This window comes from Limanda limanda, chromosome 17 (genome assembly GCF_963576545.1).
Source record: "Limanda limanda chromosome 17, fLimLim1.1, whole genome shotgun sequence".
Lineage (NCBI taxonomy): Eukaryota > Metazoa > Chordata > Actinopteri > Pleuronectiformes > Pleuronectidae > Limanda > Limanda limanda.
The window spans coordinates 19,375,097-19,402,900 of record NC_083652.1 but is presented as its reverse complement, the minus strand read 5'-3'; the positions used below and the strand labels follow the sequence as shown (position 1 = coordinate 19,402,900).

General features: G+C 42.2%; 1 protein-coding gene across 4 annotated transcripts; it reads left to right on the top strand.

The window, feature by feature from the left end:
* Nucleotides 1–16: 16 nt before the first annotated feature.
* On the top strand, nt 17–27,743 carry sun1b (Sad1 and UNC84 domain containing 1b). Of its 4 annotated transcripts, none has more exons than XM_061089386.1 (23): nt 3,476–3,759; nt 5,896–5,993; nt 15,964–16,158; nt 16,354–16,601; nt 17,556–17,807; nt 17,932–18,066; nt 18,743–18,871; nt 19,682–19,765; nt 20,453–20,563; nt 20,724–20,843; nt 20,970–21,063; nt 21,608–21,666; nt 22,182–22,378; nt 22,648–22,923; nt 23,038–23,130; nt 23,702–23,793; nt 23,899–24,043; nt 24,141–24,455; nt 24,588–24,672; nt 25,190–25,305; nt 25,491–25,658; nt 25,740–25,832; nt 25,931–27,743. In XM_061089386.1, exons 2-23 carry the CDS (start codon nt 5,911–5,913, stop codon nt 26,045–26,047), a joined length of 3,207 nt encoding a protein of 1,068 aa, XP_060945369.1. In that variant the 5' UTR covers nt 3,476–3,759; nt 5,896–5,910; the 3' UTR covers nt 26,048–27,743. The 4 variants fall into 4 exon arrangements, with proteins under 4 accessions (XP_060945370.1, XP_060945369.1, XP_060945368.1 ...); XM_061089385.1 differs by lacking the exon at nt 3,476–3,759 and adding an exon at nt 5,042–5,451; XM_061089387.1 differs by lacking the exons at nt 3,476–3,759; nt 5,896–5,993 and adding an exon at nt 17–98.
* Nucleotides 27,744–27,804: the final 61 nt, after the last annotated feature.

Genomic DNA, 27,804 nt, shown 5'->3' with positions numbered 1-27,804 from the left:
ACCCGGGTCCGTTTTCCATGGCAGTGGATTTTGGGACTTTCAAGAACCGACAGCTTGTCAGTCGCCTGCGGTCTGTCCTCCGCGGTCTCATTCAACATGTGAGTAAACTGAACTTCTGTTTCCATCACAACTGTGGAAGTCCAAGCGCGGCATCCCGAGCTGTCACGCGTGGACGTTTTTGTGATCATATATCCTCAGGGAAGGGTGTGTTGGTATCTGGGACAAAGTCGTATCTGCAGAGGGCTTCACACACTACATATGGTTTTCCTGACCAGGAGGAAAAGCTACGTGGACTAGCGTATTCCGGTATTAGCCACTTTGGAGAACTTCTCGGTGGATTAGATTTAACCGTATTATTTATTTGAAATGTCCCCTCCCGCTGCCCGTCGGTGCTTGCACTTCGAAGGGAGGGAGCGAGATGCTTCGCCCGTGTTTACTTCCGGGTTCGTTTGAATCCGCCACACACAACAACAGGAGGGAGACCGATAGCTTTCTTCAGAAGCATTTCATGCACACTGTCATCTTCATAACATCAACAGTTCCTGTTTCCGTATCACACGCCACTGAACCAACCAATAAGAAGCTAGATTCATGTAAACACTGTGAACACAGTTTCAACTTCAGAAACATATGAATAAACTTCTAAACCTAACAATTCAAATGTACGCATTCATATTTTTTAGTTTGTGTGGAAAAATGTCCTCTATAAGATTTTCAGCCACAGAGAGGTCAGAATTTGAAATCAGTGCCCCTTGATATTATCTAAAATTTGGTGTTTACAGCTTTATTCTTTATTTACTCTTCACACACACAAATTGCCTTATTTCTGTGTTATTCCATCCTGTGTAAACCTTCTTTTTCACGTCAAAATTGCTGCTGCTGCAAAACAACCAACTCCAACCTAAGTATGATCAAGTGTGTGGTTACATGGTATATGGAACAGGTACTCAACTGCAGCACTTGGAAAATTGTGTCATTCAGTTCATAGGATTTTAGTATTTAATTGATTATATTACTACTGAATACTGTCCCTCCTGGAAGAGAGATTGTTTCCCTTTCTTTGCTTCCTCCCTTGAAAACTTGTTTTAAATTGAGAGTCTAAATATGGTGTGTGAAATGTGGTACAGACTCTCATGCCCTCAGAGACAACTTGTCGTGTTTTCCTGTGAACTGGAATGTTCAACATTGTGCTTCTGTGTGTGTGGATTTGGGGATTTCATTCCCAGTATTTGTTTGTTACAGGCCAAATGAAGTGGTAATGAGGGTCTTAGCTCTGTGATTATTCTTGATCCGGATTTAATTTGTAAAGGAGATTCCTTAATTTGGCAACAGTTTGAATCTGTCTGAAGGATTCAAGCAACATGCATTTTCTGCGTTTTTGTCTGTGCGTTATCAATGAGAGGTTTTATGACTGATAATATTTCCAGTTCATCTTATCCTTGCCCGAATGAAGTGCTGAGCGAAACGTGTTGCTCTTGTCAGTGCTGATGAAAGATCCCTGCTGATGTTTTTGCAGGTTCAGTGTTTGGTTTCTTCCACAAACAATGTGGTTTGTTTTTTTTTCTTGCCAAAGTGCTGTGTTGTTGAAGTACAGAGCATTTCAATGACATATTCACATTCCACTTATATTTATCTTACATGTCAGTGATATTAAGTACTGTTGATCAGAAATGCCATATCAGTGGTTTGAATATGAGCTGTGCTTTGTTTACATCTCTGGTGCTGGTCCTGTTCCGACTTCTAGTTTACTCAACATCTGCTCCAGCAGTGGACTGCAGGGCCCAGTTTCCAGCTGAAGATGCATGTTCCTAGTTTGCTGAGCTGTTATTATCAAACACTTATGGCAAAGAAGTGTAACTGAGCCTTTTTTATTTTACAGTTCAACCATAAAGAGAAATAACAGAAAAGAAGACATAAAAACGAATGTGCAGAACTTGAATTAAGAAAATAAACAAATGCATATGTCTGCATGGTTTCATTCTGTAAAGTAAAGTTTTCATATCGGCAAACAAGTCTGTGATGGGTTCATATCATATATAATAATGTCTTGGTGCTTTGTTTTGAATCCACACCAAGCATTTTTGAATCGAAGTCATATATTTTCAGGTTTCCAACAGGAAAATTAGGATGGGGTATTCTGCTTTATCTGAGTGGTCTGACAGTTTTCTTTGCGTTGTGATAAGAATACAAGGATATTTTTTTTTTATTGAAACATTATCCTCTGGTTTGTGTCTGAGCTGTGTGGTCAGACATCCCTGTTGTATTGTTTCACCATGGCTCAACAAATAGAAGATTGCAATAACTTTGTGTTACATCAGTGCCACAGTTTATTGGCCAATACCTTCTTGAAAATCGTAATACAGTCATGTTTCACAATCTAGACAGGCCCTAGCTAAAACTAAGGCCATGTCCTGTAGTTCCTATTCTACAAATGAAACTAAATTAAGGATTTTTTTTAACAGATAATATAATTATTACAAATAATGAAATCATGTTTTTTTAACAGGCTTTTACTTTTGGGCTGGGGTAATCTATTCTCAGTAGGATTGCTTTTGTTGGAATTTGGATTTCTAAAATCCTGACCTCTGTTATCATATGTAAGAAAACAGCAGTGACTTTCTATCTGTGATCTTGTACTTATTTTGCAGTATTGAGAGCAAATCCTAAATCTACTGTGTTTAATGTTTGATTCTAGTTGTTGTTGTTGGTAGCAGCATCAGCAGCAGCAGTTATTATTATTTTAATAAATATTTGTTGTTGTTATTATTATTTGTTATTTCTAGTAGAAGCATCAATAGTTATTGTTATTTATTATTATTAGTAGTAGTAACAGTTGTATTATTATTGGTCGTATTAGTAGCTGTTATTATTATTTGTTGTTGTTATTAGTAGTAGCAGCAGCATCAGCAGCAGCAGTTATTATTATTTTAATAAATATTTTTTGTTATTATTATTTGTTATTTCTAGTAGAAGCATCGAGAGTTTTTGTTATTTATTAGTAGTAGTAGTAGTAACAGTTGTATTATTATTGGTCGTATTAGTAGCTGTTATTATTATTTGTTGTTGTTATTAGTAGTAGCAGCAGCATCAGTCATTGTCATTTTATTGTTATATTATTGTTATTATAAGTAGCAGCAGTAAGTTGTTGTAGCATCATCAATAGTTATTGTTTTATTATTATTATATTTATTATTAATAGCAACAGCACCATCACTAGTTATTGTTATTATTATTATTAGTAGTAGCAGTAGTCACAGTTGTTATTATTATTATCTGGTCAGAGACGTGCTTTAGGATGTCGCTTTTGACAGAAGTGAAGCTGGGACCCTCAGAATCAGTTGGACCCTCCAGTGGCTCAATGACAACTCAAACAATAGTGCGGCTGCTCTCCTCGCACGGAGCTGCTCGTCCAATAGATTCAAAGTGTGCGCTGTGGCCGACAATGGAGTTGCTGGGAGTGGGAGGATCAGCTCGGCAGCGGTCCTGCTGGCTTTGTTGCGCCAGGGAAGCCATTTTGGAGTTCTCCTAGTTGTGCACCAGCGCAACACTCAGCGGCCACTTGCAAACTTTTGCGTCTTTGTGCTGCAGAACCCAAAGTGTGGAGGCTCGTGGGTCCGCGGCAGTGAACCCCCCCGCTGGGTTTCCGTGCGTCGGGATGCTGGCGACGCGTTCACGCACAGACAGGAACGTGAGGGAACTGTTCCCGTGGATTTACGCTCCTGAAGAATAACAACATATACATGGAGTCTAACCACGCGGGCAAGTTGACGTGCTATATGGCAAATAATGGGTTTGCCTGGCTGCGGTTCTCTGCAGTGGATGTGTGACTTGTGGGGATTCATTGTGTCTTTGCTGCGCTCCTTCACCAGCTGTTGTGGCAGCGAGGCCTCATTTCTGTCACACATCTGCGACACTAGCGGACATTTAACGTGTCCATCATTAGCAGGGGCCAGTGGCTGCGCGTTATTCCTTGTTATTCCAATGTTGGGATAAGAAATGGGAACAGTGCGTCCAGGCTGCAAATCGGTGTTATCTAAATACGTGGCGTCTAAATTTAGCACTGGGCAATGCGGGAATGGTTTATGTGCCATTTGTCCGGACACTATGTGCAGTTTATTATTAGACTAAATGTATCTCAGTGTAATTATAGTAATTGTAATGATGATGATTAATATCTGCAATGTTGCAGCGTCGCAGGCCCTGTGCATAAAGGTAAAGGAGCCAACAAAGCAGTCGTGAGGTGAAAGACAGGACTGTGGAAACTGTGGCATGTTCATTGTTTATAACAATGCATCATATAACATGTGAAGTGCTGCTGTCTGAAATGTGTAGACATATAAAGTAGAACAGTTCGGATATACTAGAGTAAGTACCTTAAGATTGTACTTTAGTTCAGTACTTGAGTATTTAGTTACTTTCCACCCCCTGGGTTTTGCTCTTTTTTGTCACAGTTCATTAGACATATAACTGAGTTAACTGAGAGTGTGTTTGTGTGTGTGTGTGTCTCCACATGGTCTGTTGTTGTTCAACCTGTCTCCTGACTGATGAGCTCAAGTTCCATAATATTGTTAAAATGATTTGGTCACATTCTCAAATAAAAGCTGCATAAGATAAATGGCTCTTTACTGAGTTATTGTGGTCAGACTGCAGTTTAATTAGGAATCTTCTCCCTTACTCTCAGGCCACCCTGATGCACCACAGGAGGTTGCTATTTAATTTTGGAGTGTCCATATTGAGGGCTTGCATCTTGATCCATTGCCCAAGTTAAAAAGAGAAAAAAACCACTAATCCTGGTCGAATTAAACTAGAGCTTGTGTCTTTTGGCTATTCGTTTCTGTTTATCCCTCTTTTCGGCTGAAAAGAGATTTGAAACTTGATTAAGATTATCATGGAGATTTTGCTGATGGATTTTAAGAAAAGCCATCTGTTTTGCATTCCCAATGTTGTATAGAGCAAGTGTGAAAGCTTCACATGAACCGGCTAAATAGCTATTTTTAATATTTACATTATTATTTCATGAAGGTATGATTATTTCAAGCCTGTTTTATCAGACTGCATTTGGTTGAGCTAGGTAATAAACCGCACGTGTCTCATGGTGACAGAGTATTTACACAGCCTGTGTAGGATTCAACCCCTCAGACCTGTTGTTTCCCGCCCATTGCTGAAAACTCAGCCCAACCCCTCGCTGTTATACTTGGTTTCATAATACTGCCTTTTCTGTGTGGGGAGCTTATTCAAGTAGTCACTGTAGGAGTAGCTGTCCATGTGAGGAGTCTGCCTAATACAAAGGAGAGAGAGGATCGTCACGGCCGCTGTCCTGTCTCTACCAGCCATTCCTGTCAGTTGCCGCCTGTTAGCCGACCGGGAGAGAAGAGACAAGTCATTCATTACAGCTTCACTGGCGTCCGTGGCCTCCGTCAGCTTCCAGCCAGAGCCAGCATGCAGGAAGAGGTTGGCCAGCTCTTGTCCACAGTAGCATTGTTGTGTTCCTGGGGAACAGGAATGTCCAGCAGCTCTCATTAGGGCCTACCCCGGCTGGGCTCTCTGACATGGCTGTACTGCGTAGCAGTCACTGGCGGTTGTGTTTTCTTGGAGAGCAGCCCAGTGAATAGCGCTAGAATTGATTTGGGAAGAGGCAGGCAAAAAAAGTCAGTGCTGTACTGAATTTAATGTAAAATGTGGCTTTTAATCTGTTTATAAAAATCCAGTTACACAGCGGCAGAACTTGAGCTCATTAGCAGCACTTATTATTTGCAAGAGACGAGCTGAACAAGGCAGTGCATGCTTTTTATATTTTGTTTTGTGAGTGTGTATGGAAGTTTTTGCTTCTTATCCTTCCCCTACTATGTTGGCTTTGCTTAAAGAGTGTTATTCCTTGCATCCTGACTCCTGCAGTCTAAACAAAGAAGAATGACCATGGATTTTTCGCAGCTGCACACATATACGCCGCCACAGTGTGCTCCAGAGAACACCGGCTACACCTACTCTCTCAGGTGAGACCTCAGCGCCGTGCTGCCGTGCATTGGCTGCAGCATTCAACAGTCAAGCCAATGGTATTTCAGTTCCACCCAGCCTGTTGTATGTGACACAAGTCAGCAGATCATTCATCAGCATGAACCAAAATTGTACCTAACACCATGCTGCTGCTCTTCAATCATTTTTAATGCTGTTCACGTTTAGCATCAACCAGTTACCTCATATTCCTTCTGGTCTCAAATCTTTTTTTATTGGTGCAATTATAGTAACTGGTGTCAGTTTACTCACATCATCACACAAGTATAATATAAGCCGAATTATCCCAAATTATGTTTTACATTCACTACTGGTGTGCTGTGTTTCTGTTTAAAGACTATCTTTAAGGGCAATGACTCAACTGTACTTGCTTTAGGATGCAGATTTCTTAGATTTGCTGTTTAAGTGGCATCACTTTACAAACACATGTAGCATGAAATATGTGATTAACTTTTGATTACATTGTTTTTCAACTTTTTGTAGTTTTGTAAATCTGTGTACTCGCCTCTAAAAAATCCTGTGGTTGTGGTTTTGATGACTCAGCCTCATGATTCAGTTTTGTTTGTATGTTTAGAGGGGAACTGAAGAGGCTTCCACAGGGTAAAAACAGACTGTGTTATTGAATCAAGCTGCATTCCTAGTTTTCCGCAGCATTTCAGAAGTCAAAGGCTTCGGACTCGGTGTTGGATTGTTGTCTGTTTAATATTGTTTCTGGAAGATGAGCCTCTCCAATAGTGCTCCTCATACACACATTGTTTCTTGTACTCCTCATTACAAAAACTCTGACTGTAGGTGTGGTCGACACTTCACCAGAAAGGTCTGTGCATGTGGAGGAATGTTCTCTCCAGCCCTGTCACCATCGAGGTCTAAGTGCAGAAGGAGGCATTGCAGGTGTCAGCTGATGAAATATCACTTTGCCCCTGTACTTAACTCACTTTCTGGCTTTTAGGAAAGGGAGAGTTATTGCATGAGGAGCAGAGGCCTCCCATCGTTTAAGTGAGGCTATGAAATGGTCATGTTAAAAAAAATCAGAAGTTTGAACAAACCCTGTCATTAGGTTTACAGCTTTGTCTTGCAGAAATGCAGGACACACTATGGAAAATGCAGTAAGCAGGCTCTTGGTAGTTTGTGCTTTTTCCCATCCAGCTGAACAAGTTGTGTCTCATTGAGAGACCGCGTTACCTGCTCTCTCTATTTAATATGTTGGCAGCTTTATGTTTTTATAGGCTGCTGTAATGGTATTGATACACTGTAGGAATTTGCCCGTTGGGCGTTTTCATGTTGAGATGAGCAGCTCATCTGAAGTGTCAGAATGTAAATGTACAAAAAACAATCACCTTAAGGATCTGTTGGTAAGGTTGTTATGAAAAACTGTCTGTTATTTGTTGAAACCCTCCTCATGTCCCGAAAGACAGTAATAGATGAAGTTGTCTAACAAAAAAATACAAAAATCGGTATCTGTGCCCCCCGCAGGACTTAAACAAATAAACCTGACCAATCATGTGATTCCCTTGGTCTCCTTGCACATGATGGCCAGAGGTTAGCGGGTGGGGGTCAGGCAGTGAGCAGTCATTTGTTTGGGGGCTGTAGCATTGACGAAACGACAGGAGGGGGCGGGACGTATTGGTTGCATGTTTTCAAATTGTGGCCTGCTATTGATAACTTTTCGAGGATTACCGACCCTAGCTTATTGTCCTCCTGACATTAATCACATGACATCATGTGAATTTCAGCAATGTGAAATCCTGTCTTAGTAACTAATCTTACGAGTCACACTGTAGACTAAGGCAAAGTGAGATGAATGACCAAGAGCTTGTTTGACGCCCGGCTGGAATCTGCCAGGTAGACTGGAACAAGCTAATCGCGTTCCTTTGAGGCCAGTCAGCCGTGAAGCTATTAATGAACCTCACTGTCACAACCGTGGCGCTGATCCCAGGATTAGACTTAAAGTTTATACTTCTTGACTATAGCTAGTTGAGAGATCTGTGGTTTTTATTAGCCTGTGTCAACTGCAGCCGAGACGCTGATGATCAAAGGAGCTCTCGTGAGAACCAAAACACGTCCGTGTATCATCAGAAAAGCCTCCAGTAAATGTTATATTTGCTTCTTGTTGGAAGTTCAGAAATATCAACCCTTTGGAGTCCCGTGGCTGGTTGTGTTCAGTGGGTGTCTATCTACCGCTGGGATGTGTGTGTGGCCGACAGCGAATCTCAAGCTCGCAATGCAGAGACAGACGGGGTCAGGTGACAGAAACCGTTGGCCCATCTGTTGTCAAAGCTCAAAAGAGCAGTGACAAGTTTTGTGGCACTGAATAGTCTAAGAGAACGAGGGAGAGGAGGCCAGCCAGCCAGCCAATCACGTCCTGTTTCCATCCACACTCTCTCTTTGGAGACTCCCACATACCAGGGAGAGGGCATTACACACGGACCACCAACCTGGTGTTAATTATATTAATACTGTAAACACAGTGAGGGGAATACTTTTATTCATAGGTTTATAATCCAATAAGGTTTATATTTGTGAAACTGGAGTTTTCTGCCCTCACGACTGCTCTTGCTCTTATCTTTACTTGTGTGATGCAGTGATTCAGTGATTACAGTAAGGGAAATCTTGTAGAATTTGTCCAGTGGATTTTGACTCTCTCAGTTAAGTAATGAGCTGCTGCACCTCTTGAAATCCGGGCTGACTACAGCCATGTCTTCACAGAAAGCAGGTGTTTGTGCTGCGTACTGACTCACACAGACCCTTCATATTTTATGATGGTGGAAGTAGGTCAGTAGGGCCGGGGCCTCTGCTTTAAGTGTTTTTCCCGCACTAGTGATCACTGAAGTGTGAAAATAGTAAGCAGCAGCACTTATCAAGTTATCTAGTACACTCTATGTGGCTGGCCAAATAGTAGAAGCTGATAATTCATCTAAAATATTGTATATTTGTACAAACTCAAGTTCACCCTGTAGAAATTAACTCAATCCGGACTGTTAATTTAAAGTGACTTATTTTCTATTGGACTTATATATATATATGTATATATTATGTACAATTCTAAAAACAACTAGACCTGTGTAATATATTTTGTTGATTTGGGTACTCCCATTATCCAAAATGTTTCCAATAATGATCAAACCCCCAAAAAAATCACCAATTTTTATTCAAGGTAACAAGACGTTTCATTTTATTCGCCTTCTAATTGCAACATATCTGTGTTACTGTGGATTTCCCCCGTCTCTCTCTCTCTCTCTCTCTCTCTCTCTATACCTCCAGGGGCAAACATTGTATGACAAAGGAAAAACACCCTTCTACTGTTTGTACTGGTTACTCGTAATGGATCCTGGTCATTCATTCCCGTTTGCTGCGTAATGTGAATACAACTTCAACACATTACCTCATCCGTGAACAAGATTTGAGCCAGAGTCGCATCAGGGAGATTTTCATCAGCAATGGTGACGGTCAGTGTTGAAGAGAACAACTCCCATGATCCTTTGCTGCTTCATGACATCATCTAACTAGTCTTCTGTTATTGTTGAGAGACCCATTCATGCAAGTCACCATCCGAGTGCATGGAGTGCCAGCTGGACAGTTGCTGTTCACGGTGCAGATACAGCTGTTTCGGCATTTGGTCTGGAGTGTGTTGCAGAACATTGCCCAGTCGAGTACCAGGCAAACGGCAGCAGCTGGATTTTCGAGAATCATCCTGTGACATGTTTATACCTTGTGAGATTGAAAGGCCTGATGGTGCAGGGATTTCTATAACTGCTCTTTATACTACTGCTACTATACTAGCGCAAACAGACATGTTTAGAACAGGCTGTTTGTTTGGTCTATTGCGATGCTGTGGTAAGGAAAGAGCAGCTGCTGGACTCCAGTCCACAGAACCCTGAACCTGCGGCACAGCTGCTGCACAAAGAACGGTTCAACGATGCAAAGTTTGGTTAGCCCGAACTGGAGAATCAGTCTTCATAGCCTGGAATGTGGCGGTTGTCGTGATCAGAGCGCTGGCCATAAGTTTATTAACAGTTTATGCTAATTGGATGCATCACATGTCCAAATCGCAACAAATTCGAAACTGCACATGCTGCATTGGCCCTTAACAACACACAACAACTTTCAAGATAATTTGTGGTAAAAAGAGCTGATGACAGTGCTGGGGTGCTGTAAACAAAATTACGTAATCTACGCAGCAGAGTTAATGCGTCAGTTCGTGCCTCGGTCTGCTGCTCCCGGCCGCTCCACCTCTCGCCTGAATAAAGCAGAGGATTTATTGCTGTTGTGAAAGCGTCTGTGCAGACAACCTGCAGCTGTGTTGGTCATGTGCGAAAGACAAACTCTGGGTAAACTCTCTGGCCAATTCTGAGTTCTACCTGGAGTTCATGTCTAAAAACGGCTTGTGAGGAATAATTTTTGTTTTTATTGCAGGCAAATAAAAAAAACAAACAAATGTGTCTCTTTTTATGCATGAGGATAAGTATCGTTTATGTCGAATTGATTTTTATTTCTGCATTAGCCAGACTTTGTTGACAGTGGTACATGTCCAGCCTCTGCAAACGATCATAGCTCCTCTTCAGCCAGGGAACTGTTTAGAGCGGTTTCCATAGTAACCATGAAACGGCACATTATAATGCTATAGCGTGGACACGGCAGAGAGGGAGTTGGGCAGAAGGAAAGTGAAGTCTGCAGGAGGGAAAATGAGGGTGGGCCGGAATTATTCTAATCACAGTGCCAAATCCTAGCCACCCAGAGATAGTGTGATGGAAATCCAAAGGCTCTGTCCCAGCCTCCCAGTTAAATATAGGCCTCAGCTCCCGATGGGAAAAAATACTCTCTCCACTATGTAACGCTCTGAGCAAGCAGGAAGGCAGCTTTTACTACGTTTGCGCTCTGAACTGATATTTTTCCACAGATTACCAGTGGCCCAGTAGAATTCCAGTGAACACAGCGTGTTTCCATCTTGCCGCAGGCAGGAGATCTAAATCAAATCTTGACAATGGGAGCCACAATATTCAGGGCACCTCAATCAATTACAGCACCTGAAGCCTCAACAATTATTATTTGTTGGCACTGATCCAGCTCTGTGCAGTGGCACCAAATTTGTTTGTGCTTGCAATGTTTTCATTAATCACATTCTGTGCTGTGTACTAGAGACACAGGAGAAAAGCTCATTTATGTTGTTGTGATTGAATCATGCAGCCGGCCAAATGAATGTCATTTTATGAGACGGCAGATTACCAACTCACTGGTGGAAAATGTCACAAAGTGATTGAAGATCTAATGTCTGACTCCAGGCTGTTTAGTTTTACAAGTGTAACGTTTTGTGGCATGTAAAATGTATATATATTTGAATCTGTTACAAACTAGGACAAGGAGCTGAACTCAAGACGATGCAGTAGATATTGATTAGCCAACACGCTTCTCCTCAGTTTCTTTGGTAGCAAGGTTCCCCTTTGTCTTTGTTTTTGTGTGCGAGACCAGCATTTTACAAAGCTTTTTAACCTCACTTTGAAGCTTAGATTAACAACCCATTTGGTGTCCATAATCTCTTTTTAAGGTGTGTTTTATGGTTGGGCAAGTAGTTTTATGGTTAGGGCAAGTCTCCTGGAGCGAGGTGTTTTTTTTTTGTCAAAGGTTGTTTGAGGCAGTTGTTGAGCAATAGACTTGCATCCCAGAATTCCTGATTGGGTCCCATCATAACATCATTTTCTGTACTATAACATAATTCACATCATTGGAAAAAAGCCATTAAATTTATCCCGCACAATTTGGAAAATTTTCCTAGTTCCTGGATCTTTCAGGTGACCCATACTTGTTCAGACGCAAAGCTCCTCCTACTGTGAGGGTGGTAAAGAACTCCCTCATTCCATGTAAACCTATTTTTGATGTCACGTCTCATTGTGCCCGTTGGAATGGTATCTTATTTTTGCATACACTAAGCAAAGCAGAGGCAGTAGGCGGGTTTTTCCGCATTTCCCTTTAGTGGCAGCAAAGGGCGGACTCGCCAGAAGTGATGCTACTTTTCCTCTGATGTGGCAGAATATGTCTTCAGTGAAATGATGACAAACTGGTTTTGCCGCAGTTTTGCCAGCTGCTGTAAAAAAAATGAAGCTACTTGTGACTTCAGTGTGGGATATCCCGACGAGCGGGCTACAGCGCAGAATCTGAATCGATGGGGCTTTCACCCTTAAGGCAGATACTTGGTCAGTGACACACACGCATTTCTAATGTTGCATTTACACCGGGATGAATGGCTGAGACCCAGTTGCTGTCTGGAAGGACTTGTACCATTTCAGTTGTGCATGTGTGCTCTGAAGTCATGTAAATTCTTTATCCAAGAGATTTGACCAGAGATTGTTTTTTGTTATTTTAATGAATCTTCCTTCTATTTCCACAATTATTTATTTGGTTTATAAAATGTCAGAAAAATAGAATAAAATAAATTGTTTTGTGTTTTGAACAGTCCAAAAGCTTAATGATCTAAAGTTTACTAAGAAAACAAACAAATAAAAAACATTAATCGACTAAATCTTTTAATTGTTTTTAGGTAGTTTATGAAATGCATCTCAGTACTTTACTATTCATTGTACATCGTCTTGTTTTGTGATAGTGTTGTTCAATTGCTTTGTATAAATAATCTGTGTGAACAGCGAACCATGAGCCGCTAACACATTTACTTCCATGTAATCGACCCAACGTGTAGTTGTGTGTCGTAAGAAAGCTGCCGTGCCCACTGACTGTGGGAAGACCATCAGAGCTCCGAGTGTTATGTAAGGAGAGCCTCTAGCAAGCTGAACGTCCGGAAGGAGATGTCGTATACATGTCTCTAAACGCTTGTTTATTTATCACGTGGGCTGTGGGAGCCACCTGGAAGAGTGCAGCACACAGACCAGTGTAGATGCACAGAGCAAGTGAAAAAAGCTGACCTGCCTGTTTGGAATGGGCCATTTCCTTATTGTAAGCCTGGGGTAATGATATTTGCAGCTTTATCTCTGAAACTCTTCAGCAAGTAAAGACTGGTTGCAAAACCCAGAGGCCACTGCTGCTGCATAGAGAGCTGCTCACCTGTTTATTCAAAGTTTGGTGAAGCTTGACGCAGAACTACACAATCACCTGTTGTTGCTGTTGTCATGGACTAGAAAGTCATTTAGATTGAGATGAGTCCCGAAGCTGCAGCTACAGAGCCCTGGTCGCCCGTTTAATAATATTGAACGTATCATGTTTCCAAATTGCACCTTCTTGGCTTAACTTGAACATGCTAAGAGAGAAGCCCATAAGATGAACAGTTCTCGATATGTTTTCCACAAACAGACATTTCTGGAATTAGTAGATGGATTGTTTTAGTTTGTTGAAGGAGGACGTGTTTGCTTAGGAGATACACACTTTATTCTGTGAAATCCGGATACAGGACAATTGGTTGTGTTGTTCAAATAAAGATTTCTCCTGGGTTCCAAAAGTCTGAGATCACATGAAAGTGATCTCTGTGTAATTCTGCTCATAAATTGTCCGGCAGAGCAAAAGCTTTAATTAACTTGTGCACCTGGTTAAATGACAGACAGGTGTGTTTTCTTTCTCACGCATCACACCCTGACCTGCCCTGCCCTGCACAGGGCTTCAACGCCCCAGGCATTCAGTCTGTGACACTATCAGTGAAGGCTGAACCAGTATTTTATTATACGATGAATCAACTTGTGTGTTCTTTGTTGTTCTTAGCTGAGGATGTAACTGTGAGCAATCTGTACTATCTGTAGTAACTGTTCACAAGAATTTCCTTCTTGTGAGTTTGAAACTCTGCGTTTTCAGCAGTTCAACAATAACAACCCGCCCCACAGCTATGTTCTGACATTTGAATGTGATGAGCAGTGTGACGTAATGGAAAATTGATGCCCGGCTCATCTGTAGTTTACATCCTGTTTGTTATCAGGCTCCTCTACTTAGATGTTGTCCTCCATGCCGTCCCCTTGCAGGGATCCACAGTGACTCTCTGCTCAACTGTCCTCACATGGCCTCTGGTTCTTCTGTTACTGGTGTGAAACTGTTCCTCTCAGGCAGTTCAGTACATGCAGAGATACATTGTCTACAGTTGGATACAGATGTATACAGATATGTGTTGTTGGCAAAGGGGTCACAGTAACTTCACTCGTTTTATCATTTTCCAGGCCATTTGCCAAACTCATCATAATTCCTTGTATGCCTCTTTTCTATGTTATAAGATAACCCTCAACCAGGTATAACAATGGGTAACAGATAGAAAATAATAATAATGATAAAAACTATTGCTCGTATTATGGCGTCTATTGCCATGGCAACAATCCAAGCTTTGTTGCATTTGGCTCAGCCCTATGGCACATACATATCTGATGGTACCACTGCGTGTTTACATTCCTTCTGCTTGTTTTCAGTGACTGCGTGTTGGCTCATTGCTATGTGACTGGGAAAGACCAGGAGAGGGGCGTGTCACAAACAGACACATGCGTAGACTCTTTGGTCACAGAGCACTGAGCAGGAGATGCGTAGTTGATATATCTGCAACCATTTCACTTCAGTATTTACAGAAATGAAGGGATAATTTTAGACCAATGGAGTTATTGAATGACAATTACTGGCAGAGTGAAAGTTCCTTGTCGCAGCTTTATTTAAAAAATGATGAAGTCGTATGCCTGACTGTTGCATCTTTTTTGGAACCGAGGCATCAGCAGAGTGTTGTGATTAACAGACCATGATGCTGGTCTACTTGCTTTGGAACCTCGGAACCTTTTTGGACCCTTTTTTTCTACTAGCTTTATTGTTGTGCTTTGAGTAAAAGAAGGGCACACTTGCACATGTACTTATATCCAGGATGCAGAGGAAAGGTGCTGCCCTGGTCATGTGCCCAGAGAAAAGCCAGTTGGAGCAGGAAGCGGGCCGAAGACGAAAGCACATAATTGGCTCTTGGTAGGAGTGTGTAATCCTCTGGGGTTAGAGCCAGAGCAAGGCTCCAGTGAGCATCTTGCACATATACTGTACATGTACAGTTCATGCTTTGCCTTGACATACTGCCGCTGAGCACAGGGCCACTCTGTGCTCATGTCTCCAAACCAAACAGCTGTTGTTTTAACTGGGAAGGTCCCTCTGTTCCAAGCGTCTAACAGGAAGTTTGTTCTCTCTCCTCCAGCGACAGATAAAATGCTTTGCCCCTCCTCCTCATCCACCCTCCCCTGCACGTCTGTGGAGTTATTCAGCTTGACCTAGTTGAACGACCAGTGACGAGTACACACTCGCAGCACGGTCAGATCATTTTAGTTCAATCTCTCCTGTGATAAGAGATCACACAGCACCCGCCATGTTGTATAAGCTTTAGTTAAATTCAAATGAGTGTGGAAATAAAATTGACACAGTCAGTTCAGCAGGATGATGGAAGTAGTTTCTATAACAGCTCCAGAGACTTTCCAGTGGATCGCTGCCCTGTTGCCTGCTTCTCATTTCTGAGTGTTTGGCTCTTCTGCCTCTGTGGGTGTGGCCCAGTGACTCACTGCTGCTCGGAGTAGGGCAAAGTCAAACTTTACAACCTTCATGGTGTGTTTCCACTTGCGGTTGGCTTTGGATTGAGGTGAGGGGAGTAGATTTTTTTTTCAGCCTTGCATAACTTTGGCATTTTTACTTGACTTAATTTTTCAAATTTGACTTTCAGAGACACACTGTGTCTATTGTTTTTTATTTAATTGTTTTCTGCCTTCCTTGTGAGTGAGTCACTTCCTGTCAGGCCCACTGCCACCCGCCTGGAACAAGCTCTGCCTGCTGCTGTGTTTTTTTCTTGTTCGCGTTTAAAAACAAAAAACATAGTACTTAGTTCTGATTCGAGGTCAACAGTCACTTGAGGTCTGTTTATCTCTAAAATGGATTTTTGTGGATCAGATCTGCGTTTCAATACCTCCTTACATCAAACTTCTTTCCTCTTCTTTCTCCCCCACTTTCCTTTTCTCTCAGTTCCAGCTACTCCACAGCAGCGTTAGAGTTTGAGAAGGAGCACCAGATTGCTCCTGTGTACGAGTCGCCCAGGATGTCACGGCGGAGCCTGCGTCTGCAGACCACTGCCGGTCACTATGGCAACGAGAGCCTGGCCGATCCCTCTCAGAACCAAAGCAACAGCAGCAGCTACACCAGCACCAGGAGAGAGACACGGTGAGACTCACGATGGGTACTATCTCCCTCGCATGTTAGCCTGCCAGAGAGTATCACTGAATGATCGGCAATTTTATCTCTGTCTTTTGGCATTCGAGTTTGTATCCTTGTAGCCGTTTCAACTTGCCTGAGTCATACTCCCTAACACGCACCAGCACTCACATCTCTACTTGTTTCCTGTCTCTGCTCTCCCAGGACACAGCGGAGCAAAAAGCAGCAGTCCAACTTACTGTCTCTATCTCTGAGCCAAGTAGCCACCCCGAGGAAAACCCTCTCCTTCTCAGCTGTTAGCACCCCGATCAACAACAGCGGCAGCATTCAGGAAAGCAACACGGTGTCGGACGCCGCCCTGCACAGCTCCATCCAGGACCAGTCCCGAATGAGACAACGCACCATCACAACAACCACCACCACCACCTCCATGTCTGTGGGTGGTCACTGGGGTCAGTTGTAGAACATAGTATTCAGACCTGGTATTAGCATCCGTCCTCAGAGATCTGATTGCATTTGGACAGCTCTATTGGTCTGTTCACATCTGACATTAAAATGTGTCCTCGATTTCTCTTGTGACTTCCTGTAATCGGATATCACTTCCCTGCTCTCTATGCAAATGATCATGTACTTCATTTGTGTTTGTGTTGACCAAATTGTGTGGTTATTACCCCGAGTGGTTTCAGGAGGGACTGAATTAATGAATGAATTTGTGCTGCGGTTTTTTTTTTTTTCATTTTAAGAAAAGTGTCAATCATGATATGTTGGTCAGGGTTGATATTGTGGTGGCGGCCGCAAAAAAAAATTAATGTATGGACACTGAAAAGAGTAAAAATCGGTCTAAACCATCTCGGGATGGATGATAATACCAGGTTCAAACTAGGTCATAGACTCCATCTCAAATGAGCAATTAATGATTTAGCTAAATTTAGAAGTTATTCAAGCATCTTTTAATTGAATTTAAGATATAATATTTTTAAGGATATGGAATTAAAACACATATCTACAAATATCTACTTTACACTGTAGAAGGTAGCACACTTATAATTACTCTTTTGAGATAGAAATACACTACTGTTCTAATGTCTCTTAATGACCACCGACCAAACTGCTATAATTAATATCGATAATTATTATAACAACAGTGTGTTTGTTGCTGCTTCTGTGTAACAGATGCAGTTATGAGTTCATTTTTAACTCAAGTTCATAGTTGTACTTGATCATAATTACAGATTTCAAATTATAAACTAATATATAATACAATGCCTTGTTGTACAGTAAATTAAACCACCCAGATCTAGCTCAGTATAACACCAGCAGTGTTTTCCTTTCACGTTGTGTTTCTTATTCATGGCTTGTGGATTGAAACATTTGCCTTATCTTTTTTTTTAAATGTTCTCCATCAGGGAAAAGCTCCAGCACCGACCACTGCTCATCAAAAGTAAACGGCGAAGCCAGCGTTTCAGAGTCGCACGCCACGCTCGCTAATGGCTACATCTGCAAAGACTGCTCTTTGCACTCTCAGGACTCACTTCTCTCACGGTCGTCGCCGTTGTCGTCATCTCAGTCTGCAGAAGCTTCCATTGACAGCCCTTCCTCCTCGTCTTTATCCTTCACAAGTATATACTCCAGAGACACGAGTCGGAGGAACAGGACAGGTGAGAAGCTGTGGAGGTGAACTGAAATGTCATATTTGAAACGCACACTGCTGGTCTTCCACTCACAGCGTGTCCATATCAAAATTCACTTGAGAATACAATGTATGGTGGTGTGTCTTTCCAGGTGTCCTGATGTCTGTGTCTAACACGTGTATACGCTACAGCAAACGGGTCCTGGCCCCAATCGTGTCCTTAGTCACCCTGGTCTTCAACAATGTGCTGTGGCTGGGCTCAAAGGCCAGGAGCTCTCAAGGAAAAGGTACACAAGAAGAGGCATTCTTTGCTCCTTACTCATGGTTCTTCAATCTCTCTTTTTCTACTTCTGTCATTCCCTGTCGATGAAGAAAAGACTCATTTTTGGCTCCATTTTGCAGATCATTTGTAATCTCTATTCTCTGGTTTCCACCTTAGCGGGCTTCTTTTCACCCCTGTCCATTTGTTGGTTGGTTGGTTGGATTGTTTGTTTGTTTTTAAGGAAGATTACCCTAAATCGTATGGATGGATTAACACAAAACTCGGTGTAAGGATTTTGCTGTGGAAATTAGGGATTTTCCCCCACTTTTTCTGACATAGGGCAAGATAGGGGGTGTCAACATTTTCAGTTTATCCAGGGAATAAATCATGGATCTTGTTTAAAGAAATAAGCACATTGAGTGCGTGAAATGTAAGGGGACTGTTGGGCCTTGGTTGGAGGTATGCGCTCCATTAAGTGCCATTCTACTTCTTTATGTTTCTGGTCTCTTTTCTGGTCTTTTTCTATTTCACATGTTACCTTATTATCTTTCCTGTAATCGAGCTATCCATAGCTTTTTCATTGGGTGCGTCTGTCATCCTATTCTCTTCCTCCGTCATCTTATCTGCCGATCTTTGTGTCTCAAGCAATGCCTCAAGTGTGCATTTTGACTAACAGCGAGTGTGGACGGATGTGTCACCAGGTGTTCTTGCTTCGTTGTCGGCCTCAATGAGACGAGCAGTGTCCTCCAGTGTGACCCAACTGTGGCTGTTTAAGCAGAACACTCTCCACAGGATGATGAGCTACAGAGCTAATGGCTATGAAGGACAAGGTACCAGCTGTTATTACAAGGGACAAAGGTCGAGGGTCCCAGCTCCTGACCTCTTCTACTGCTCTTCTATTTGATGAACTTTCTGTTTTCAATTTCTCTCTTGCTTTTTTGCTCCTGCGTTTTTGTAATGAGAAAAAAGGAGTCTCATATTTGGATAAAAGTAAATGTAGAATTATTTTTAAATGGCTCTTCGAAGAATCACCGTTTCCTTCTCCTCTATCCAACCTTCACTTTCACACATCTTTCTATTATGAAGACAATTAAAACCGAACACCAACCAAACACTCCTGAATTTTGGACAAAACTGTCACATGATAATTAGCATTTTTTTATTCAAGTTCATTTGAGGTTATGTAGATGATGATGATTACACGAGCCGAACTAGAAAGACTCTGACTGTAGATAAATCTGCAGGTTTCCAGCTCTTCGGAGTCTGTAAACAAAATTCAAGTTTTGGCTAACGTGCAGTTTACCTCTCTCCCTGCACCACAGTGTTTGGCAGCAGGTCAAGTTCTATTTCCAGCATCCTGTTGATTTTAGCTGGTTTCATTCTTAGCTGCAGGAGCATTTTATCAACTCTGTAGCATGGGTTCCTCTGCTCTTCTTGTTTCTGTTGTGTGTATCCAGTTAAGTGGTTTCATGCCCCTCTTCTCATTTTCCTCATGAAGACGGACGGAGCTCCTCAGGTCACGGCGGCGGCTTGTGCTTTCACTCTATCTCCTCAGACCGCTCTCTCCTTCTCTCACCTTTTTCTCACACAATGTGTTTAAGTTTTTTAGATTAATGCATTTTATGTACTGTATGTTGCAGCTCACACAAGTTTCTGTGGAAGCATGAATGTCAAGGATCTGGTGACTGAGGATACATCACATCTTAATCTCAATGGTTCCCTGTGTAAGCAGATGCACACAACAACCACACACACCATCTCTCTTTCTTGTGGTAGCCATGATTGACAAGAGCTAATCATATGCGTGACCTGTGTGAGCACTAGCGAGCAGAGGTTGTGTGAACCGCTTTAACTAGTCAGCAGCGTGTTGACCGCCATGACCTGCAAATGCTTTTCTTCCTCTCAAATTTGTAGCCCAAATCTATTTCAAGGGACCAGTCTAGTACAAAAGCTGAAGTGGAAATCACTCCAAATGTGGGACAATGAAATAACCCCAAAATACAGTGTCAGTATAGCTGACAAGAAAATAGCTTTTTGGTTCATGAGATTGCTTTGCATGGTAGAGTTCAATATTTGTTACCACTCTGTGCCAGATTTAAATATTGAGGGCAGTAAAATAGTTAAAGAAGCAACAATGAAGGTGTTTTTCAGTCATGATTGTAGTGAATCGTTTTCTTTTTAATATATCAAGCTCTTCATGGTGTGCCACCACACACATGCATGCACAAGCATATTATTTTGTCATGATTAATTTATAATTTTAAAGTTTTATTCATTCCAGTTTTTTCTACTTTGATCATTTGCAGATTTGTTGTTTGTGTTCACTGCTGATGCGTTCACATGTTCATTTACACATCCTTTTTGTGTTTTGTGTTATTTTTGCTTGTCATGCATCGTTTTGGCACACGCAGGTGATGACTGTAAAGGGAAGCAGTATTCTGAGACACACACCATCCTCCTCAAACAGTCCTCCAGGCCTCGACGCCTTGTGGGGGCGCTGTGGAGCGTCCTAGCTTACGCAGGTTAACCACCACTTCTCTTGATGTTGCTGGCAGTCTGTGAATATACTGTTGTAATGATAGGTTTAGTACTGATAAGATTCTAACTCATCCCCTTTTTTGGATTAATGAACCACACATACTGAATTAAATACATTTTCCTCCCTCTCATCTTGTCTTCCAGGTTACTGCCTCCTCCAGCCGGGATACTGTGTGGTGAGAGCGGGCAAAGCTTTGGGTTCAGGGGTCGGGACAGTGGCTCAAAAGTCGCTCTCGCTGTTTGGGATGCTCCTGGCAGCTCCAGGTCTGCTACACTTCATTCTCACCTACTTAGAAAAATGCATCTTCTGCTCTTTTCTTGTGCAACATGATCACATCATGTTCTCATTCCAGACCTAAATATCTCTAAAAATGTTTTCAATCTGCCCAGTGAAGACAGGCAGGGGACTCGTGTGGTTTCTTGCAACAGGATGGTACCAGCTGGTGTCTGTCATGTGTCTCCTCAACGTTTTCTTTCTGACACGGTAAGAATCCGTTGTCATCTATACTTTTTTTTTCAAATGTTGATGCTGTTTTAAATGATGTTTTTATAATAAAACATGGCTGTGTGAAGGGGGCACTTAAAGTGAAGAAACTTCAGATTAATCACTGGAATCTGCTGTTTTCCTCTATGAGAATCAGCTCATTGCTTCTGTCTTGTTGCCTACCCTTCTGTTTTTATTGAGTCTCATTTCTGTAATAGCAACGTTTCTGACCATCAGGCGACAATTTTCAATGGCAACAGAACAACTAACTTAGTTTCATCAAGTGGCCTGAAACAATGACTCCAAATGAATGATAATGTTGCCTTATACGCAAATAAAAAACAGATTCCCTGTTGATTTCACGGGATCGACTTTCTAAAGTGAGGATGATATATTTGAGTTGTTTCTTTTCAAGTATAGACTGATGGTATCTATGCATCAGTTTGTGTACCAGTACTTTCAGAAGTTATTCAGCACATTTTGAACAATACTGTGTTAATACTGTTGTGTGTTAATCTGAGCACTGTGTGACTCTTTGTTTTAGATGTCTTCCTAAACTGTGGAAGCTCCTGCTGTTCCTCCTGCCTCTTCTGCTTCTCCTTGGTGAGTTTACAGGAACCCTCAATGCTCATTTCATTTATCATAGGTGTAACAGTGTAGTGAGTGCATAGAGAGAAAAAGCATCCTGCAGTGAGGCAGTGGACCTTTTAACCAGCACATCTCCCCAGAGCACGCTGCAAATCCAGTATCAGATTGGGGTCAGGCCTTCTGGGCTTCGAGTGAGTTTCTCCATTCTGCGGTTGAGCCTTGCTCACAAGTTCATGAAACTACATATTGAAACTTTTTAGTTTTTCCTCACCTCATTCAAAAGTCTAAAGATATACGCACGTAAGCTGTATGATCCTGATTTATATAAATTAACTTAGACTTTGTGACCTAATCAATTATTTTATGCTTCCTTGAATTAAGATAGATCACTTTGAAGATAAAATAGTAGATGAAATAAAATTTAGTATGACACATATAGAAAATTCAGCATTTGCTTGTTCCTGTTGTAAAATCAGTATTCTGAGTTTATGATTAAGGTCTAACTTCTATTTCCTCCTCTCTATATGCAGCTTTATGTTGGTGGGGTCCGTCCACTTCTGCCCTACTTGCCTACCTCCCTGCTATAAACCTCACCGAGTGGCGACGTGTGTCTCCCTTGACTCTCTTGTCTAACTTGGTGCCAGTTTCTGCTCCTGCTCCCGCCTCTGTTCCAACACCAGAGACCCCCCTGCAGCAGACCACAGCCACCCCAGTCTCACAGGCACCGGTAAGATAATTAACAAACTACTATTATAAAGCAATTAATTAATGTGTATAAATGACCACAGACTTAATCAGTATGTTGCAGTTAGTAGCATTTTCAACTGAAGAATTCAAAGTGACCAAACTTTACAAACAAATTTACACAAACATTCTTTAGAGTTAACTGCCATCTTGTGTCTGTTGCAGTGCAGGATTGTATTTAAGTGACAAAACTGTATTTTCCACCCTCCTCCTCCTCTTTATTTACTCCTTCATTCTGCTCCTCATCCTCAGCCCATCCTGCCACCCGTGGCAGTCTTCAATGTGGACCTGGAGCGTCTTGAACGTGTGGAAAGCCAGCTTGCTCTGCTGTGGTCGCAAGTCCAGCAGGGGGACCAGAAGCAGGAAGAGCGTCACGGGGACGTTCTGGGTCTCTACGGCACGCTGAGGGAGCAAATACACACTCAGACCAACAGGGAGAGCCTGGGACTGTGGGTGTCCTCCCTGCTGGAGCAGAGGCTGGGCATCCTGCGTGGAGAGCTGGAGCAGGAGAACACACACAGGATGCAGGTGAGAGGAGAAACTCTGTTCTACCGGAAACATTTGGGTTAAAAGAGGAAACACTTGCTTAAAAATATATACATGCATCTCACTTTTTTTCCTCTTTATCCCTGTTTCATGCAGAGTGAAGAGCAGAAGACACAACAACAAGAGAGTCGGGCAGCGCGGCTGGCTGATTTAGAATTGCTGCTCAAAGCTCTGGCTGCAAAGACTGAGGTATAAACCGCCGATTCTCTCCTTTTTTTGCTAAGTAAACAGTTTTAAAATCTGTTGGGTGCCGGGGAAATGTGTTTCTATTATTAATTTAATCATTGTTAGTTATTTTGTTGTTGTTTTAACAGTAGATGTACCTGTGTTACTGCATTGAAACTTTTTCAATACAAATAATTTAAACAGCCCAAATGTAAAGTAAACACCCAGTAGAGGAAATGGAAAAGCAAACCAGCAAAAGAGCTAATAAATAACTGGGAGGAAAATGTTATGGTGTTAAAATTAGTATCACAACACAACCAAAGAGACAACCGTGTTAAATAGACAAAATATAAGTGAGGACAGACAACTGGGTATGAAGGCCGACCTGGTTGTTTTTGTGCCTTATCTGACAGAGATTCTGTATCAAATATCTCATGGAAAGTTTTCATCATGGAGGTCGACAGGGAAAAACTGCTTTTCCCTCTTGCGACAGCTTGGAATCTGTTATTAGGGGCATCTGGATTACGAAAGTGGGGCTTTTCTTTTTGTGTTTTCTTTGCTATCATCAGCAATGCTTATCCGTGATGTGTTGTAGGAGGTGCAGCAGAAGCAGCAGCAGTTTGAGCACGAGAGGGAGGAAAAGGAGAAAGTGGTTGTCATTGCTGCGGCACCCACGGCACCTATCAGGTATGAACACCCAGAGACATTAATTCACATTCTTTTAAAAATATTTTGTAAAGCAACTTCCTCAAGACTATGACAGCTCACATGCAGATTCTGTCTTTTACTCAGCGTGGGAGTAAACCAGGAGGACCATGACGCTCTGCTCGCGGAGGTGCAGAGACTTGAGTTGGAGCTGAGTAAAATAAGAGGAGACCTGCAGGGTGTTGTGGGATGCAAGGGCAAGTGTGAGCAGCTGGACAACCTGCAGGAGACGGTAACTAACACAGACAACATCGACCTAGAATATTTCAGACATACTGTTTCCTTTGAATTCCGTTTTTCCATTATGTCTGTTGATCTCTTTTTCCCAGATCACAGCCCAGGTGTCCTCTCAGGTGCGTAAGGAGTTGCAGGTTCTGTTCTATGGCAGTGGTGGGTCAGGAGAGGAGCAGGGGGAGGTGCCCGAGTCTCTGATCTACTGGCTCTCCCAGCGCTACGTGAGCACACCGGACCTGCAGGCCTCACTGGCCGCACTAGAACTGAACATCCTGAGAAACGTGTCACTGCAGCTGGAGCAAAACCGAGTCGAGACCCTGGGCGAAGCAGAGTTTCAAGCCAAGACCATCGTCAAGACGGTAACTGGGAGTGTCCAGCACACTGTGTCTGCTGAGGGACTGAAAGAAGAGGTAATGAATGTTCACTTCCTACTGTCCACATCATCGTCCGACATTATCACGTGATCTAAGATGAGTTCTGTAAAAAAATATTGGTTTGCTGTGTGTTTGAAGCTGGTATTTGTGTCATGGTCTCTCCCTCAGCAAGTGAACCTGATTGTCCAGAACGCTTTGAGGCTTTACTCCTATGACCGAACAGGCCTGGTGGACTACGCCCTTGAGTCTGGCGGTAAGCGGGAAACCTCACGTTTATTTCACATTGATCCTGGGCCTACAAGTCAGTAGTTACCCTGTAATGCTGGAGTCACTGATAGGCTGTCTGCGGACCAGACCCAGTCGCTGTCCTATCTGGACCCGGATTTATTATTGATAAATCATTGATGATTATTAAATGTTGACAGAGTATTTCTATTTGAATCTGCATCATCCATTGGGGTGGATGTGGATCATGGGGCGGATCCAGGAAATAGTTTTTCATTTTTTTTTGTTTTAGGTTTTAACATTTGTCTTGATTCCTCAAGAAAATCTAATAAAAATATTGTATCCAGTGAATTTAAATCTTGTTATTTTGGAGGACATGTGCTCTACTGAGTGTCTAGTTCCTGTTGCTATTTATGCTGTTAATAAAGACTTAAATCTTGAAATACACAACAAGCTGTTTGGCACATCTCATAAATGTGTGCACCTTGAGCATTAGCACAAATCAACATAGTAATGGAGACTTGACTGTGTGTGTGTGTGCGCAGGTGGCAGTATCCTCAGTACCCGCTGCTCTGAGACATACGAGACCAAGACGGCCCTCATGAGTCTGTTTGGCCTTCCACTCTGGTACTTCTCCCAGTCCCCACGTGTTGTCATCCAGGTGAGCCTCACTAAGACCTTTTTCTTTTTTGCTGTTAATGGAACGACGTTGGATCCAAGCTCTCGAGTGGGGACGTTTCTATAATGTGACTGAACTAGAATTCGTATTATTTCATGACTGGTGTGAAGTAAAACTAACTAACAAACCAATGGAAATGATTTTGTCCCTTTGCTTTTCCTCTTCAGCCTGATGTGTACCCAGGTAACTGCTGGGCATTTAAAGGCTCTCAGGGCTATCTGGTGATCCGACTGTCCCTGAGGATCCTGCCCTCGTCCTTCTGCCTCGAGCACATCCCCAAGGCCTTGTCTCCAACTGGAAATATCACCAGCGCCCCTCGCAACTTCACTGTCTACGTAAGAAATCCTGACACATAGCCTGACAGATGGACACTTGCCAATTCAAAGCACCTAAGCTAATTTTTTGTTCATATTCAGGGTCTAGATGATGAGTTACAAGAGGAAGGGAAGCTGCTGGGACACTACACATACCAGGAGGATGGGGAGTCACTGCAAACGTTCCCTGTCATGGTAACTGTTGAAGCACTTCCAACATCTATGAGCAAAGAAATTGGGGTTCATCATCTGTGAACAAGTTCCGAATAACTTCCACCTTTCTTCTCTTTCAGGAGAAGAACGACAAAGCCTTCCACATCATCGAGGTGCGGGTTCTGTCTAACTGGGGTCACCCAGACTACACCTGCCTGTACCGCTTCAGGGTCCACGGAGAACCCCGGTCTCAGTGAACCAACCACTACCGTACACGCTCATCATTTATGACATATCACCCGATCTGTACATAGCTCTTGCCGACTTCTTGGAAATGGAGGGGACTTGGTGGCACTTTGTGGACGTTTTTGTATGAAAGCCATGAAAACACAAAGGTTGTGGGTTGATAAAGGAATGTGCCCGGAAGGAATCACAAACATGTTTTTTGATACTGAAAGAATCACTGGAAAGTCTATGTGTGGATTGTTAATGTCGCAGAAGAGGAATAGAATCATGGAAGAAGCTCAAAGTTCCAGTCCCCTTTTTGTAAAAGGCTTGTTGCACTGAATTAGCCTGCGAGGGCGCCAGGCTCCACTGAGCAGGCAAATCCATCCCCCCGCTTGGCACCTTCCACTTCTACAGGAAGGTGGACGCCTAAAATGGGGGAGTCGACTCATCTCCGCTGTTTCCTCACACACTGCATCTCTGTCTGGTTTGGTTTCTGTTGTTAATTATCTTTATTTAACTTTATTGTCCTGGTAGAGTCAGGATGCACCTTTTTTTTGTGGCGCTGTCCAGGCCCGTTACTCCCTTTGTTGCTGTCAGGTCTCAGCAGTGGCTCTAACTGGACGGCACCACACTCACTGTGGGTTTATACTGGACACGCTAGGTTCACAACATTCAAGTTTGGCATCACACATCCACATAGCCACAAGTAAGATTTCCTCTTCCTTGAACTGAACATGCTGCCTATGGAAAAGCTCTGAATGTTTTCTCAAGTGGAGGCTTGATGCAAGTCGTCCTTTAACTAAACAGAAACACTATATTTGACCTCTGACCTGCGCTCTGTGTTGGGAATATTAAAGAGGCTCTACACTACGTACATTTGTCAGAATATGTGTATGGTGATGGATGGACTGCAGGATTGATCCTAGCATGTGACTCTCAGAATGATAATGTTAAACTTTTACATGCATCATGGATTTGCATTATAGTGTGTCCTCTCCCAAAGTTTGAGTCTTGTGCCTGGACCTCAAATTACAAATCAATGTTGAAACCTAAATAATGTAACTTCTCCTGTTTGACAAGTGTGATTTTTCTTTCCCGTTTCTATCCAGAGGAGACTCTGTCCCTCAAGCTCAGTTCTAAACGTCCTCCTCATACAGGCTCCCTCTATTCTGAAACCCTGAAGGAATGTAATCTGTACATTTTACTGTTGATAGTTGGTCATTTATATCTGCTTTTATCAGTGTTGCTTTATAAGAAATCATCCTGTCATTATCATTATTGTATTACTATTATTTCTACTGTTACTCATTGTGTTGTTTTGCTTTTTTTGTTGTTGCTTCTTTTTTTGGGGGGGGTAGTGTCAGAGAATGCACTGCAATAACCTGTTAGAGAAATGGTTGGCACAGGTCTTCACGATTTGTTTTTGTTTTTTAAATGAGGGTTTGTGTAGTTACCACTTTTCGTCGCAAATATGGGGAGGTCTAAAATCTTATGTATAAAAATGTTTTCTTCACAATTTTATTTATTAACAAGTCAATTAGTTCCTGCAATATATGATTTACTGCCATGTATATTTTGTGCAAAGCTATTCAGTGCATTTTTTAACCATCATGGGACTTTATTTTCTTTCTTTTTTTTTAAAGATAAATGGCTATTTTTGTTCAGTCATGAGATGACTTAACTGCTTTGGAATATATTCCAATAAAGACTTTAATTTTGAAGAAACTTCCATAAATAATGTGATCATGGCCAAAAACGAATATTACTATTACTATGCCATACTATG

Coding starts and splice junctions, on each gene's coding strand:
- sun1b (XM_061089385.1), top strand. Junction 21,667..22,181: donor GCCTCTTCTGCTTCTCCTTG/GTGAGTTTACAG, acceptor CTCTATATGCAG/CTTTATGTTGGTGGGGTCCG. Junction 24,456..24,587: donor CTGAGGGACTGAAAGAAGAG/GTAATGAATGTT, acceptor TCTCTCCCTCAG/CAAGTGAACCTGATTGTCCA.